This window comes from Lithobates pipiens, unplaced genomic scaffold (genome assembly GCF_037356315.1).
Source record: "Lithobates pipiens isolate NorthernLeopardFrog02 unplaced genomic scaffold, aLitPip1_a1.2 Scaffold_19, whole genome shotgun sequence".
Taxonomy (NCBI): Eukaryota; Metazoa; Chordata; class Amphibia; order Anura; family Ranidae; genus Lithobates; species Lithobates pipiens.
Genome location: NW_027507764.1, coordinates 438633377 through 438649815, shown reverse-complemented (window position 1 = coordinate 438649815; position 16439 = coordinate 438633377). Strand labels below are relative to the sequence as shown.

General features: G+C 43.6%; 1 protein-coding gene across 5 annotated transcripts in view; it reads left to right on the top strand.

Annotated features, from left to right (window-relative positions):
• The window catches only part of PRKDC (protein kinase, DNA-activated, catalytic subunit), a 794135-nt gene that overhangs the window by 519723 nt on the left and 257973 nt on the right, over window positions 1–16439 (top strand). For all 5 annotated transcript variants that reach the window (XR_013277654.1, XR_013277655.1, XM_077492661.1 and 2 more), the window contains exons 61-62: window positions 399–530; window positions 10355–10534. Coding sequence is in view for 3 of the 5 variants with exons in the window: in XM_077492661.1 (XP_077348787.1) it covers window positions 399–530; window positions 10355–10534 (312 nt within the window). In the remaining 2 variants the exon portion in view is untranslated. The remainder of the gene's footprint in view (window positions 1–398; window positions 531–10354; window positions 10535–16439) is intronic.

The following is a 16439-nucleotide window of genomic DNA, read 5'->3' as shown; positions in this document are numbered from 1 at the left end:
TGTTCACTCTGTGAGAGCAAACCTCTCTGAGACTAGGCTGCAGGTTTTAACCTTGGGTATTAGAGAGAAGATTATGTGTGGTTCTGGATTTTGTGGTAACCAAGATTAGGCAATTATGGCATTCAAAAAAAATTATTGTTAGAGTAGCATGTACTTCTGCCTGGAGCACTGGATTTATTTTTTTTTATTTTTTTTTGCCAATGTGACAGGAAAAAAAAAATGCAATGTCTATCTAAGTCTGTTCAGTTAGGTTGACCCTTATTTGTGGTCACTGCAAATATCAGAAGATAAACTGTGGAAATGTTAAAGGTAACTGCAATGGACACCATTCATTCTAGGCTTCTACAAAATGCCCACATGGCAAGAAAAAGCATACATTTTTTTTTTCTTTCCCCCAGGCAATAAAAGTAGAGCGAAAGATGAAGCAAGATGCTCAAGTCATTCTGTATAGAAGTTACCGGCATGGAGACTTGCCAGATATTCAGATTGCATACAGTTCACTCATTGCCCCTCTGCAAGCATTAGCACATGTGAGTTGATGTTCATTTTTTTAATACAATTAAGTCCGCTCCACTGCGAACATATGATGTCTTGCATCGTGCCATAACTTAAGTGCGTTGCACTGCACCACCTTGGTGAGTTTGTTTGCCACTCAAAAAAAATGGCATCTCACTGTGTGTAACATGGCTTTGTACATGTTGCTGCAACACAATAGTGTGAATAGGCCCTTATTATTTATTGACTGAAAACACTGACTGTTGATGATGGAATCTAGCGATTTTTTCTTTCCTGCAATTGTTGAAGAAATTCACATAATCTTTGGCCTGCCATTAATGAGTCAATGACCTGTCCTACTTATTAAAAATAATGCACTCTCTATGTGTTTGATATATTATGTTATAAAAATATGCATTCCCAAAATGAATACTGTATTATTACTGAGTAATAGTAATTTTGTATAATAGATTATGTTTTAAGCAGAAAAACAACCAAAAAAATAGGGCTCTATGTAAATAGGATTACCTATGTGGCAGGCAGGATTAGAATATATCTACACGCTGAACACCACCCTACCTTTCCTACAAATTCACCAATGTTTCTTCCTGTTTTTCTAAATTTTCTTCAAGTTCTTTTTTTGAGTTCCTCTCCCTAGCCCAATCTCATCCCCTTCGATTTCTAGTCCTTTCCAAAGGCCAGTTGCATTGTCACATAACTTGTACACAAATATAGTTACATAATTACATAGGTTGAAAAAAGACAAAAGTCCACATAGTTCAGCCATAAAAATAATGCAATCCCATATACATACTCCTAAACCCACAGTTGATCCAGAGGAAAGCAAAACACCCCAGCAAAGCATGATCCAAATTGCTACAGCAGGGGAAAAAGTTCCTTCCTGATCCCAGAGAGGCAATCCTATTTCTTTTATCTTACATCATAGGACACAGAGTCTCAAGTAATTTCTTGGTGGGTTATAGGCCTACCTTCAGGTGTTGACACTGGTATAACCAATACAGGAAGTTGACTCCCCTATATGACCCCTCCTCCTTCCAGGAGCACTTAGTTTTTTCGCCAGTGTCTAAAGGTGTTGGTCACAAGTGAAGATGTGCTCTAAGGAGCTCCAGGAGGGGGATCCATGCTGGATTTAAAGAAACCTCCACAATCAGATCCATCCTCACCACTGAGGCCATAAGATGGTACCTGGACCTCGATGCAAGAACGAGGTTTTGCCTGTAATGCTTCTCTTTGAGAGCTGGGCCCTAGGAAACAGGACTCTTTTTGGTCTTGCTACATTTCCTAAAGTTGTCCTGAGGGGTGCTATACCAGGCCCAAAGGAGTGGAACCCCTATTAAAAGGGCCCCAGTCTTTGAAGGCTTAAACTACGCTGCCTGCCGTGATGGGTGGAAGTTGGATCTGCCTGTTAAATCAGCAGTATCCTGCAGCGAGGACAAGGTAAGGGAAGAAGCTTTGCTTTTTCCTTCAATATACCTTATGTGCCTTTGTCATGTACCTGGTATGAGAGCCCAGAATGCAGGGAGTGGCCTCTCGTAAGCCTCTGGCTCGAGAACCCCTGGAAGTGGGAACAGGAATTCAAGAGTTCAGAGGGCACACAAGTGCCAAGCTGGTGTAGGACAGATCCGGACCAACAGGAGCGAAGGATCCAAAGAGGCACTGGATAGTAGACACCCGGCAGGCAGGTATGGACACAGACGACAGCGGCACAGGCAGATGGGCTGGAACAGCAGGTGGCAGTCAGCAGATGGCAGCAGGCACAGGTGGTCAGGTTGGAGCAGCAGGTGGCAGACGGCAGCAGGCACAAGCGGTCAGGCTGGAGCAGCAGGTGGCAGACGGCAGCAGGCACAGGCGGTCAGGCTGGAGCAGCAGGTGGCAGACAGCAGAGTCAGTACAAGCCGAGTCGGTAACAGGCAGGCAACAATGGTACACAGGGAGAGGCAGAAGCGTAGTCAGACGGGCAGGAGGTCGGTGGCAGGCAGCAAGCAAACGTAGTCAGGAACAGGCCGAGTAACAGGAATCAGAGGCAAACAGATAGCGAATAGCAGAATAACCAGACACGCTGTAGACTGGACAGCGAGGAAGCACAGTGGCAGATTCCTTAAGTAGCCCTTTGGGCGCCAAAAACGGTCGCACGGCGAATCTGCGCGCCCCCGTGGGTAACCGTACGCCCGTTTGTGACCCCGCGTGCGTCCGTTCGCACCATCGCACACCAGCGTGCGCCCGTTCGTAGCATCACGCCCGCGTGCGCCCGTTCGCGCTAACGCGCGCCCAAGGATACCGACAAGTTCTCAGCAAGGGGATCCTGCGGGCAGGACTCCTATATGCCATCGGACCACCGGGACGACCATGACAGCCTTATAAATGTCTCCTCTATAAGGAGTAACTTACACTACCTATGTATGTGTCTTAGTGCAGCTCTGTCTCAGAACATGTGTGGTCCCAGCGGCAGAGGGGGTTCTTACTTAAAAAGATCTTGTGGGATTTGGTAAAAAATAAAGCAGTTGCTAATACAGAGATGTGTATAAACTTCTATATGGGCGGTGGCTGATTGGTTGACGCAGCTGCTTTAGCGGCATTGTTTAATTACAACCCAGCACTTCCACCTAGTAACATTGGGAAATGCCCTATGCTTCTGTGGTTTTAAAAAACTATAAATCTGCTGACAGAACCCCCCTCCCCTCTCCCCCTCCCCTTCCCCTCCCCCCACCCCCCCCCCCCCCCTGTAGAGGTGTATAGTACGTTCACCTTACTTTGTGTTGGCCATTTGGGTCCCTAGCAGGGCCTGAGAACGCAGAGGGGCATGTCCGCAAGGTCAAGTGGCACTGTGTATGGATGTAACGTACACACAGCACTCGCCGCATTGCTGAGGGGAAGCGCTGAGGATGCCAATCGGGTTCCACCTAAAGCTTTATATCACAGACACTCTCATTTCAGAAAGACTTTTTAACTGAAGAGAGGCAGTCTGTCACACTAAGAGACTCTAGAGCGCTGGGCACGTAAGGGTGTAAACAGGCATTTCCAGACAGGAAAAACTATTGTTACTTGGCAGCTAAAGAACTGTTATTTTGTGTGTACCTCTGCTTGTGCTTTGCACTATGTCTTCCAGACTTACCGTAAAGATACCTAAGGTGTCATCCCCCAGGCGCTGGGAATCCCAGTTATGCCTCCATACTGTCTTTCTCTTCAGAGAGATCAGCCATGGCAAGCCAGGGTGAGTCATTGGAAACTGCTTTACACACTTCAGCCCCTGTAGAGGTGACTGAAGATGCATTTTCCTCTGCCTTGCAAGGATTAGAAGGAAGATTATCGGCTTTAATCGCATCCTCCATCCAGTGTATAGGAAGCGTCCTAGATCCCCCTCCCCCACCTTAGACTCTTTACAGTCAGTGGAGGGTCCAAGAGAATTATGGGGACATGATGGGGTATTGCCCTCAGATGATCGGGAGGAAAGACATGTGATTATTTCTCTGTGGAGGAAACAATACTTGAAGTTCCCAAGGATCCCTACTTCACAATCTGAAGTACAGAGGCTTGCAAAGATGGTTCGCTCTACTTGCATGCTACCCCTAACGGAGTTAGCTGAAGGGCAGGTCTCTTCATTGGGTTCTTTGAAGCCTTTACAGCCTTTGCATGCATTTTCCGTCCGCTCATTACTAAAAAAGCTTATTTATACCGAATGGGATCATCCGGATAAGCATTCTTTCCCTTCGAAAGAGACTCGCAAAGCTCTATCCTATGGAAGAAAGATTCACTAAAAGATGAAAAGTTCCAGCAGTTCACGCTGCAATTTCCAATGTGAAAAAAACAAAAACATTTTTTTTTTTTTTAACCCAGTGAACAATGCGCTTATGCTTAAAGATCCAACAGATAAGAAGTTGGAAGGTCTGTTAAAATCCTTTTTTTCTTAGCAGGTACTGTTGCTCAGCCTGCAATTGCAGCTATCAGCATCTGTCAGTCCTTAAAGGACCAGTTCACAGATGCTCTCAGATGAGCTCCCTGCACAACAAGTACAGGAACTGGCCAAGCTACCTAAAGCATTATGCTTTGCTGTAGACGCTATGAAGGATTCTATTCACCAGGCATCACGCCTTGCGTTTGTACTTGTACATATGCGAAGGACCCTTTGGTTAAAGGATTGGTCAGCTGAGACGCCTTTTAAGAACCTTCTAACTAGTTTCCCCTTTAAGGGAGAACGATTATTTGATCTGAGGCTACAAGTCTGCAAAGCAGAATACAAGAACTTATGAAGAGGCATCTCCCCTCACCAAGGTGGGGGGAAGACTTCTGATGTACTCAGAAGTCTGGCAAAGGGAGATTGAGGCCAAATGGACTCTCTCCACAGTGTCTCTAGGATATAAGCTAGAGCTTTGAGAGTTTCCACCGTCTCATTTTCTGAGATCAAACATTCCCAAGGATCCGGGGAAAAGGCAATCCCTGTTGCAATCATTAGACCGATTATTGGCTCAAGGGCTGATCAGACAGATTCCCAAACAAGAGCAAGGTTTGAGGTTTTACTCAAACCTAATTACGGGGCTGAAGCCAAATGGGGATATCAGACCAAGTCTAGATCTACGTAATCTGAGTCGGTTCCTGAAAATCCGCTCCATTTGCATGGAGTCATTCAAGTCAGTGGTTTCCATCCTACAAGGAGAAAAACTTCTGGCGTCGACATCAGAGATGCATAGCTGCTTGTCCATATATTTCCTCCTCACCAGAGGTTTCTGCGGTTCAAAGTAGAACAGAAGCATTTTCAGATAATAGCCTTGCCCTTCGGGCTTGCTACAGCACCTCTGGTATTCACTAAGGTGTTAGCCCCACCTGTAGCAGGTTAAGGGCACAGGGCATAACGGTCTTGGCTTACGTAGACGATCTATTGTTAATAGACCAGTCAGTGGCTTGCTTGAAGCAAGGTGTAGCCATCACAAGCAGTTACCTGGAAGTTTTGGGTTGGGTTCTCAACCTAAAGAAATCCTCCTTAAAGCCACTAAGAAGGCTGGAGTATCTGGCCCTGATCATAGACACAGCCCAGAAAAAGGGTGTTCTTGCCTCTCGCAAGGATCGAAGCAGTTCCCTATGCTCAATTCCATTCAAAACTGAAAGCAGTATTCTGTTTGGAACAAAACGATTCAAGCTTTGGACTTGCCAATGTGGCTGTCCCCATGAGTGTCCCAAAGCCTCAGTTGGTTACTATCTTGGAACCTGCTGAAGGGAAAGGCCTTCAGATCAATTATCTGGAAGGTAGTAATGACCGATGCCAGCCTTTCAGGCTGGGGAGTAGGAGCCTTGCCCATCGACATCCTAGAGACTCCGGCAGTGTATCTGGCTCTAGAAACCTGGACCTCCAGGTTAAAGAATTGTCCTGCCAGGGATTCAGTCTGACAATGCCACGGCTGTGGCATATATCAATTACAAGGGGTCACCAAAAGTCTCTCAGCTCAGAGAGAGGTGAACCAGATTCTAACTTGGACAGAAGAGAATGTCCCATGCCTATCAGCAGTTTTCATTCCGGGAGTAGAGAATTGGCAGGTGGACTATCTAAGTCGCCGTCAGTTATTTCAAGGAGCATGGTCTCTTCACCCCAAGGTGTTTCAGGCTGTTTGCCAAAGATGGGGGACTCCAGATGTAGACCTTCTAGCGTCCAGATTCAACACAAAGCTAGTCAATTTTGCATCCAGGACAGGGGACCCACTCGCATACGGAACAGATGCGTTGGGGACTCATTGGGATCAGTTTTTACTGATCTATGCACTTTTCCCCAATTCAGTTGCTACCTCATCCTTCTTTGCAGGATCAAGCTGGAAAGAAAATCGGTAATACTGGTAGCTCCAGCATGACCCAGAAGGTCATGGTACACAGAGACCGTAAGGATGGCATTGGAGGGTCCAGGGCTCTTCCCACTAAGGCCAGACCTGCTATCTCAGGGGCCGATATTCCATCCTACTTTACGAACGCAAAATTTAACGGCTTGGCTATTGAGACCCACATTCTGAATAAACGTGGGCTTTCCAGGTCAGTTATCTCTACTTTGATTAATGCTAGGAAGCCAGCTCCTAGAGCTATATATTATAGAGCCTGGAAAGCTTATGTTTCCTGGTGTGAGTCCAAGGGTTGGTACCCTCAGAGATATATCATAGGCAGAATTCTTACCTTTCTACAATTAAACGTAGAGATGAAGTTGGCCCTGAGTACTATTAAGGGTAAAGTCTCAGCCTTATCAATTTTTATTTCAAAGACTGCTTGCTATGCATTCTTTAGTTCAGGGTTTAATGCAAGGAGTGCTGCGGATTAATCCGCCAGTTAAATCACTCTTAAGCCCTTGGGACTTAAATTTAGTTTTGTCAGTGTTACAAAAACAGCCATTCGAACCATTGTAGCATGTTCCCTTAGTCCTTCTGACTAGGAAGCTAATATTTTCGTTTGCTATATCCTCAGCAAGGAGGATTTCAGAATTGGCTGCTCTTTCTTGTTATTAGTCATATTTGATTATTCATGAGGTCAGAGTGGTGTTACGCCCTCGTCCAGGTTTTTGCCAAACGTGGTTTCAGGCTTTCATCTGAATGAAGATATTGTCCTGTCAGGGTTTTTTCCCAAGACCTTGTTCCAGGAAAGAAAGGTCACTACATTGTCTTGATGTAGTGAGAGCAGTGAAAATGTATTTAAGAAAACTGCTCCGATTCGTAAGACTGATGTCTTATTTCTTCTGCCAGAGGGTCCTAAGAAGGGACAGGCAGCGTCAAAATCCACTGTCGCTAAGTGCATTTGGCAAGTTATAATTCAAACTTATGATTTAAAGGCAAAGATTCCCCCTTTTCACGTTAAGGCGCACTCTACCAAAGCGGTTAGTGCTTCTTGGGCAGTGCGTCTCCAGGTCTCAAATCTGCAAGGCCGCGACTTGGCCTTCAGTACATACATTTGCAAAATTTTATCAAGTGCATGTAAGATGGAATGAGGATATCGCCTTCTAACGCAGTGTGCTGCAGACAGCAGTATAAGTCCTCAGGTGTGGGGATTACCGTACGGGTTGTGTGTCCCTCCCCTCAAGTAGCATTGCTATGGGACATCCCACCAAGTAATTACTTGAGACTCTGTGTCCTATGATGTACGATAAAGAAAATAGGATTTTTAAAACAGCTTGCCTGTAAAATCCTTTTCTTGGAGTACATCATAGGACACAGAGCTCCCGCCCCTCTGTTTTATGGGGTGAGAGTATATTGCTTATATTGCTTGGCTACAAAAACTGAGGTACTCCTGGAAGGAGGAGGGGTTATATAGGGGAGTCAACTTCCTGTATTGGTTATACCAGTGTCAACAGCTGAAGGTAGGCCTATAACCTACCAAGTAATTACTTGAGACTCTGTGTCCTATGATGTACTCCAAGAAAAGGATTTTACAGGTAAGCTGTTTTACAAATCCTATTTTTACCTGGATGAACTTTACCTATAAATGTTCGTACCCAATTATATTATGTACATTTAGGAATGAATCCAGTCCATTCTTAAAGCCATCTCCTGAGCTGGCCAGAACCACCTCTGGAGGGAGTCTATTCCACATTTTCACAGCTCTCACTGTGAAGAAACCTTTCCGTATTTGGAGATGAAATCCCTTTTCCTCTAGGCGTCAAGAATCCCCTCTTGTCCTCTGTGTTGGCAGTAAAGTGAATAATTCGATACCAAGTTCAAGATATGGACCCATTATACAGTATATTTGTACATGTTGATCATATCCCCTCTTAATCTTCTCTTCTCAAGAGAGAACAAATTCAGTTCCTCTAATCTTTTCTCATAGCTGAGCACCTTCATGCCTCTTATCAGTTTGGTTTTCCTTCTCTGCCCTTTCTCCAGTTCCCTGATATCCTATTTGAGAACTGGTGCCCAAAACTGAACTGCATATTCCAGATGAGGTCTTACTAATGATTTGTCCAGGGGCAAAATGATTTTCCGCACAGCATTGGCTTCCGCTGCATTTTTGATTTGCTTTTTTCTGGGGGTTATAATTGGAGTGATTTCCCTCTGTGATTCCATCTGCGAGGTTGATGATGCAGCAGCGACTTGGCAGTGCATACGGGACAAGCTTGAGTGTATATACATTTTTAGAGTGAGGCTCCTGAGGAAGCGATTGCATCGTGTTGAGCATTCACCTGTAATTTTAATGTGATCTCCAGGACCCATGATCATATCTCAGCAATCACTGTCATAAACCAGTGGGATTGTGTAACTATATCATTAATATCCCACAGGAAGAAGTTTTTGATGATATAATGCTGTTTGGTAGGATTAATTCATGGGCCTGTTGGACATATATATATTTTATTAACCAGTTTGTGTCTTTGGAATTTATGTATTTTTTGATATATATTTTTTTAATAAAGAGATTGTTATATTTTTGTATATGTGCCTGAAAAGTCCATGTTTTTCTCCATACATTTCTATTGCATGCATATTCTTGTTTGACAACTTCTGTCTTTCATGAATCCATGCTGTCTGTTGCTTAAAATATTTTTTTCCAGCAAGAAGTCTTTTATTAAAGTGGGAGTCCGCCGTTATTTTTTTTTTTAAAAGCCAGCAGCTACAAATACTGCGGCTGGTGACTTTTAAAATAATGACACTTACCCGCCTAGCATGCCCGCGATGTCGGCACCCGAAGCCGATCTCTCGATCGTCTTTCGGGTGCTGCCGCCGCCATCTTGGGTATGGGAATCAGGAAGTGGAGCCTTTCGGCTTCATTTACCTGTTCCCTACTGCGCATGCGCGAGTCGCGCTACGCAATAAGGATGGTCCCCGCTGTCTCTGGGATCCATGTGTTTCCCAGCAGGCAGCGGGGGACCTTCAGAAAGGGGCGTAGATTCTGCGGAAAGGGGCGTACCTTCTGCAGAATCTACGCCGGAAGTGGGTGCAGATACCTGTACTGTACAGGTACCTGCACCCCCCTCCCCCTGAAAGGTGCCAATTGTGGCGCCGGAGGGGGGGAGGGTTTCAATAAATGGAAGGTCCACTTTAGGGTGGACCTCCGCTTTAAACTCTCCAGTATCTTCCCAACTATAGGAGTTAAACTAACGTGTATATAGTTACTTGGTAAAGACTTTGTTCCCTTTTTAAATATACACACCACATTTGCCTTACGCCAATCCAGTGGTACTATTCCTGTCATTAATGAGTCCCTAAAAATAGGATACAATGGCTTTGAAATGAGAGAGCTCAATTCTTTTAGGATCCTAACTTTAGGGTCCTAACTACACATACTACAATATATCTTGTGTCAAACTTGAATGCATTTTGTGGAAAGACGTTTGATCATGGTAAAATGAACTTAGAGGTAGCTGGTTTGATTCTATTTTCTTTACACACACATGTCATTGGAAACTGTTGTCTATTGTTATGCCATTTAAAATACTTTTATAATTTTGTTTTAAACGTTCTTTTGGTATAAAACCATACCAAGGGTCCTTTCACACTGATCAGTTTTGATGTGTTTAGAAAGCGGAACAAAATGCATGAAAAATGTATCCCTTTAAATCCTGTGGAGCTCTTCACACCAATGTGCTGCGGATACGGTGCATTTTTAAATGTCCCGCATACTGCATTTTTGGTGCACTTTTTGAGTCTCATGCCCATATTTCACAGTTGCATGATTGGAGTCAGGCAACCAGAAAACACACCAAAAACGCATAAAAAATTGGCCTTTTTACTGCATTTTTTTCAGTGAAGCAGTGTGAATCGAAACTTTTTTTTTTCAAATATATAGTGCGTCATGTTATATCAATAGAAATGGCAGAATTACAATCCTTTTCATTTTGAGTGGCATTATTGTTAGTCTTACATTAGTTTCTCCCTTTCAACAGAGAGACCCTACTCTAGCAAAACAATTATTCAGTTCATTGTTTTCTGGAATCATGGAAGAAATAGAGATCACTAGTAGCTCATCCCACTTGAACAACATTGTTACAAAACTGCTTAGTCAGTTCAACCACTTCTTGAGCAGCACGGTGTCCTACTTTCCACCTTTCATTGCCTGTGTCCAGGTAAGTATAACAGAGTTGTGCCATTCCACACATTGATAACCTTTATAAACTGATTATTGCTGGGACATGTTAATTATTCTCATTTTTTGGGACAGCAGGCACGATTTTTGGGTATCATCGGTTTTTTGCCATTTTTTCAGGTGCACTCTGTTTTAAGACCCCTTTCACACGTTAGAAATAGTGCCTGCAATCCGCCTTCAAACTGCTGCACCCTTATCTCCAGTGTGAAAGCCTGAGGGCTTTCACACTGGAGCGGTGCGTTGGCAGGACGTCTGGAAAAGTCCTGCAAGCAGGTTCTTTGGAGCGGTGTGTTTACCGCTCCTCCACCACTGCTCCTCATTGAAATCAATGGGGCAGCACTGCAATACCGCCGGCAAAACACCGCTATTGTGGTTTATTGTGGGCCGTTTTAACCCTTTCTCGACCGCTAGCGGGGGTAAAAGCGTTCCTCTAGCGGCCTAAATGCGCCGCAAATCCGGCGCTAAAAATAGCGGCGTTTTACCGCTGACGCTCTGGGCGCAGCATTGTGAAAGCCCTCTAAAGCTCAATACATTTGGTATGTTTGTATTTAACACAGGGATTGATTTACTAAAACTGGAAAGTGAAAAAAAATTGTTGCCACTCTGCCTAGAAACCAATCTGCTTCCATTTTTTTTTGTCAAAGCTTAATTAAACAAGCTGAGTTTAGAAGTTGATTCATAACTGTCTTTGACAGCAGCGGGAGCCAATGGTGTTGCTGCTGTGTCTCTTGATTGAGAATGGTTTTGATCATGAGTTTACATAAAGCCTTGTATTTAACAGAAAATTTAGAAATTATATTGTGTGTGCACATTAAATTAACATTTGTTTTCTTACTGAAACCATACATTTGATAAACAGTAGCGCAGATATCAAGGGACGTAAAAGTTTGCCATTACTGGTAAGGTTAAGAACTTCAATCCAGCTCAAGGTTATCTGCCGCTGTTTCTAATTAGAAAATGTGAATGTGCATGCACTCTAGAAGTAAACACTCTGACACACGTTCAGCTCGGTTACTTCATAAACTTCTGGTTTGTTCCAGGGCGGTGCTAATTTTTTATACACAAAGATACGTCATTGCTATGTATACATCTTGTTGGCTGAAATACAAGACAAAATGGAGAAACGTGATGCCGAGGCTTGGTTGTTGCTGGCTCTTCACTTCTGCATTCTTCCAATAAGGGGTAGTGGGAGTTAAACGCCATCTTTAGTTCCAAACAGTGCTTATCTGTATACTTGTATAATAAGTAAGGAGTTGCATAGAAACATGTATACACATAAGAAAATAAACATTTTCAGATTATTATCTACATTACATTCCTTCACATTACCCTCATTTTATTGTATGACTCCTCTGCTTCCAGGCGTCTTAAGTGCGTTTTCATGTAAATAAAAAATGTGCATTTCTTTATTGTACATCATGGGACATGGAGCCTAAGTAATACCTTAATGGGTTATGGGCCACCTTCAGGTGTTGACACTGGTATACCCAATGTAGGAAGTTCCTCTCCTATATAACCCCTCCTCCTTCCAGGAGTACCTCAGTTTTTTCACCTGTGTCTAAGGTGTTGGTCACGAGTGATGATGTGCTCTGAGGAGCTCCAGGAGGGATTCAGCTTGGATTTAAATTCCTCTATTGACCGGATCCAACCACCCACTGAGTCCACAGGGTGGTGCTCGGGCCTCGCATAGAAGAACAAGGTTTTGCCTGTAAGCCTCTCTTTGAGAGATGTATCCCTGGAACCAGGACTCTTTTTGGTCATGTCACATCACCTAAAGGTTTTCCTGAGGGATGCTATACAGGTCCAAAGGAGTGGAACACATATATTAGGGACTTCATCTTTGAAGGTTACTAACGCTGCCCACCGTGGTGGGTGAAGTTTGGATCTGTCTGTTCAGCAGTATCCTGCAGCAAGGAAAAGGTAAGGGAAGAAGCTTAGGAACTGCAAAGTCCACCTACACCTTCCTTTCTTCCATTTGAAAACATTGTAAATGCCTTAAATTTCCTCTAGAGGGAGTAAAAATACCTTGTGCTTTTCAGCAGCTCTGTGTCTAGCTACAAAAAGCAGTGTGTGTCCCAGTAGCAGGGGGGTTTGTAATTGAACTAAATGCCCCTCCCCCAAGTGGGGGAACTAAGGGACTTGGGGGTACAGCATTTTTTTTATTGAGAAGCTGTATTACATCCTACATTGGGTAGTGTTGCATGTCTGAATAAATCATTACATTTGAATTGACAGCACTAAACTAATTAACATCTTGTGATTAGGGGGTTTAGCAGCCAACCAGAGAGTTGATGAGAATTAAATCATTTTTTGTTTTACCTGCCTTTAAAGCTGTGCTGCGCCCATACAAAGCAAACCTGCCAGAAATGCCAGAGGGCAGCTGCAGCCTCTTCTCCTTGGGTCTGCATTCAGACCTGAATGATGTGCCGTCCGCGTGCGGGCTAAAGGTTCATTTGAAAGGAGGAGGGCACGTCTCTGAGGGGTGTAGCTAAGGCAGGCGGCACTGTGTGCAGGACTTGGCGTCCACGTGGAGTGGACGGCGTGCACACTGCGAAGTAATCGGGCGCACACCGGAAGTCTCTTCTATAAACCTGGCACTCTTAAGACAAACAGTCTCTATCAGAGCAGTTGAAGAGTAGAGGCTGTCACACAGGACACAGGAGCGCTGGGTCACGTAAGTGGTGTATACAGGCATTTCCAGTACAGGAAAATACAATTGTTATTCAGCATTAAAAGGTGATCTGCATGGTCTGCATTTGTTACTGCACTATTGCTCAGCAAATAGTATATGTTGACTTAAAGTGCCTCTGCTTTTTGTGCTTAGCATTATGACTTCCAGAACTACCATAAAGGTACCAAAAAATCCAATCGTGCCTCCACACTGTCATACTCTCCAGAGATACCAGATATGGCAAGCCAGGGAGAGTCATTGGAACATATTGGTGGTGCAACTGCTTCTCACACTTCAGCCCCTGTATACGTGACTGAAGATGCCTTTTCCTCTGCCCTGCAGGGATTAAAAGAAAGATTAGCGGCTTTAATCGCATCCTCCATCCAAGTGGATAGAAAGCATGCTAGATTTCCTTTCCCCACTTCCAACCCTTTACCAAGGGAACAGTGGGCACAGGATGAGGTATTACCCTCAGGTGGTCACGTAGAAAAATAAGCTGATTATTCCTCTGCGGATGAAACAACAGTTGATGAGCCTTTTACAACCTCACAAGTTGAGAGATTGATGGTAAAAACTCTTACGAGAGACGGTTCATTCTACTTTCATGCTACCTCTAACAGAGTCAGCTGAAAGTTTGGTTTCTTCCTTGGGTTCTTAAAACCCTTACAACCTTTTCATGCGTTTCCAGTCCATGCATTACTAGAAAAGCTTATTTATGCTGAATGGATTCATCCAGATAAAAATTTTCTCCCTCCAAAGAGATTCTCAGTCCTCTATCCCATGAAGGAGAAATTCACAAAAAGATGGAAAGTACCAGCAGTTGAAGCTGCGATTTCCAACATCAATAAAAATGTAACTTGTCCAGTAGACAATGCACAAATGCTTAAAGATCCAACAGATAAAAAGTTGGAATTTCTGTTAAAATCCTTTTTTTTTCTTTATATCTTTGATTCCTTTTAAAATTTTACAAAACAATCATAAACCTCTTACATTTAAAATTATAGAAGGGAACTAATAACAGGGAGGTCTGGACTCCCCCTGCATAACAACTGCATTTAAGTATATTATTATTTTCCCTTAGTCACACCTACACCACCAATCTCTCGTACCCCTCTTCCTTACTTCCGATACCTCTACCATTCACCACTCCAGTCATCACTCAACAGGATTAGTTATCCTTATCGCCTAGACCTTGGCCTTACATATGCTTGTACCTCCACTTTCTATTTCGCGTTCCACCTCTTCCAAATTTTGTCAAATTTCTTAAAAGCTCCTTGTTTAATATATGATGTCCTTTCCTTGAAAATCACTGCTTCCATGCTATGTTCCCATTCCCTACTTGATGGAGGGATGGGAGATTGCCACCTCTGGGCAATAAGTTTTCTTGCCTGGAAAAGGCATCTCAGAATTGCTAATTGGGTATCTTTCGGTCTACCTTCTCCCTCTATCCACCCCAGGACACATAGAATCGGGTCCATTTCAATGTGTACTTCAAACACCTGGACAATATAATCCACCACCTCCCTCCAATATCGAAAGAGTTTTGGACATCTCCAAAACATATGGATAAGGTCCCCACCTATCCTACCACATCCAGGACAGGAATCGCCCTGTCTTCGACCAAACCAGAAGAGCTTTTGTGGCGTATAATAAGCCCTATATAATAGGAATAAATGTGACATCTTCTGTGGGGGGGGGGGGGGGCGAAGACCCATGGGGTTAGTTCCAGAATCCTTTCCCATTGTAATTCCAATATAGATCCAACGTCTTTTTCCCATTTCTTTCTATAGGGTCTTATTTGCCTCCCTTCACAACTCCCTTTATGTATGCTTAGATATATTTTGGATATTAAGCCTTTCCGTGAGTTAGCCTTGATAACATTCTGTAGGATCGGTGTACTACACCATTCTATTGACCTCCCCTTAAACTGTTCTGTCAGAGCTTGTCTTACCTGCAGATATCTGAAAAAAGATTTATTGGGGATTGCGAATTGATCTCTTAATTCCTGAAAGGATTTTAACTTTCCATCATGGTAGATCTGGGAGATAAGCTTTAAGCATCTTCTTTCCCATATATTCTTTAAATCCTCTGTATCCCATAGTTTTTTTTTGCCACATCCCACGCACTTACCATCAAGTCAAGAGGGGCAGTCCCCGCAAGAAGGTCCCTGCCTCCAGTGCTTCGACCAGTGAGTTGCGCAAAGAATTACGTAAGAGAGAATTACGTAAGCGCCGCCAGGAAATAACTATGCAAGTGTGGGAGGGCAACTCCTCCCTCATTTTTTGGGAGTTGTAGGGTATCAAGACTAATTTGTGATATGCCCCCTTTCCAAACTATTTCTCAAAATAAAGCATCAATCTTGTGGAACCATTTTTTATACATCCATACAGGGAAGTTGTGCAGGACATATAAAAGCTGTAGCAGGAGTATCATATTAAGTTACAGCGACCTGCCGCAGATGGTTGAAGTTTTTTCCAGATTTTTCTTTTTTCTTTCAATTTGTTTAATAATGGAACTAGGTTATTTACTATAAACTGCTTAGGGTCCCTCATAATATTAATACCAAGATATTTTATATGGGTCACTAGTTGTAGTCATTCCGCCTCTCTGGGAAGAAATTGGGTTGATTGGCAGTAGAGGCAATTTTTCCCAATTAATCCTCAATCCTGAGAGATGACCAAAGTTACCAATTTTGCACATAGTCTCCCAATGACCAAAGTTACCAATTTTGCACATAGTCTCCCTCAGTGAGTTCTTGTGTGTCACTAAGCAGTAGGAGGAGATCATCCGCCAATAATATTACTTTGTCTTCTTCCTCTCCTCGTTTATATCCTTTTATACCTAGAGAAGACCTAAGGGACATGGCCAAGGGCTCGATCGTGAGGGCGAAGACAAGGGGGGACAAAGGGCACCCCTGTCTCGTCCCCCTTAGCAGTTGAAACCTGGCAGAGTGCTCATTGTTCACTCTTACCCTCGTCCCAGGTGACCCATATAGTAACTTCATCCAATTGACAAAATTTGGTCCTATCCGGAATTCCCTCATGGTTCTCCAGAGGAAGTTCCACTCTAAGGTATCAAAGGCCTTGGTGGCATATAAGAGAAAATCACTCTGTTATCCTCCTCATCTGTAGAGATTTGAAGGTTGAGATATAGTCGTCTTATATTTATACTTGTAGATCTACCCGGAATAAATCCTGATTGATCAGGATGAACA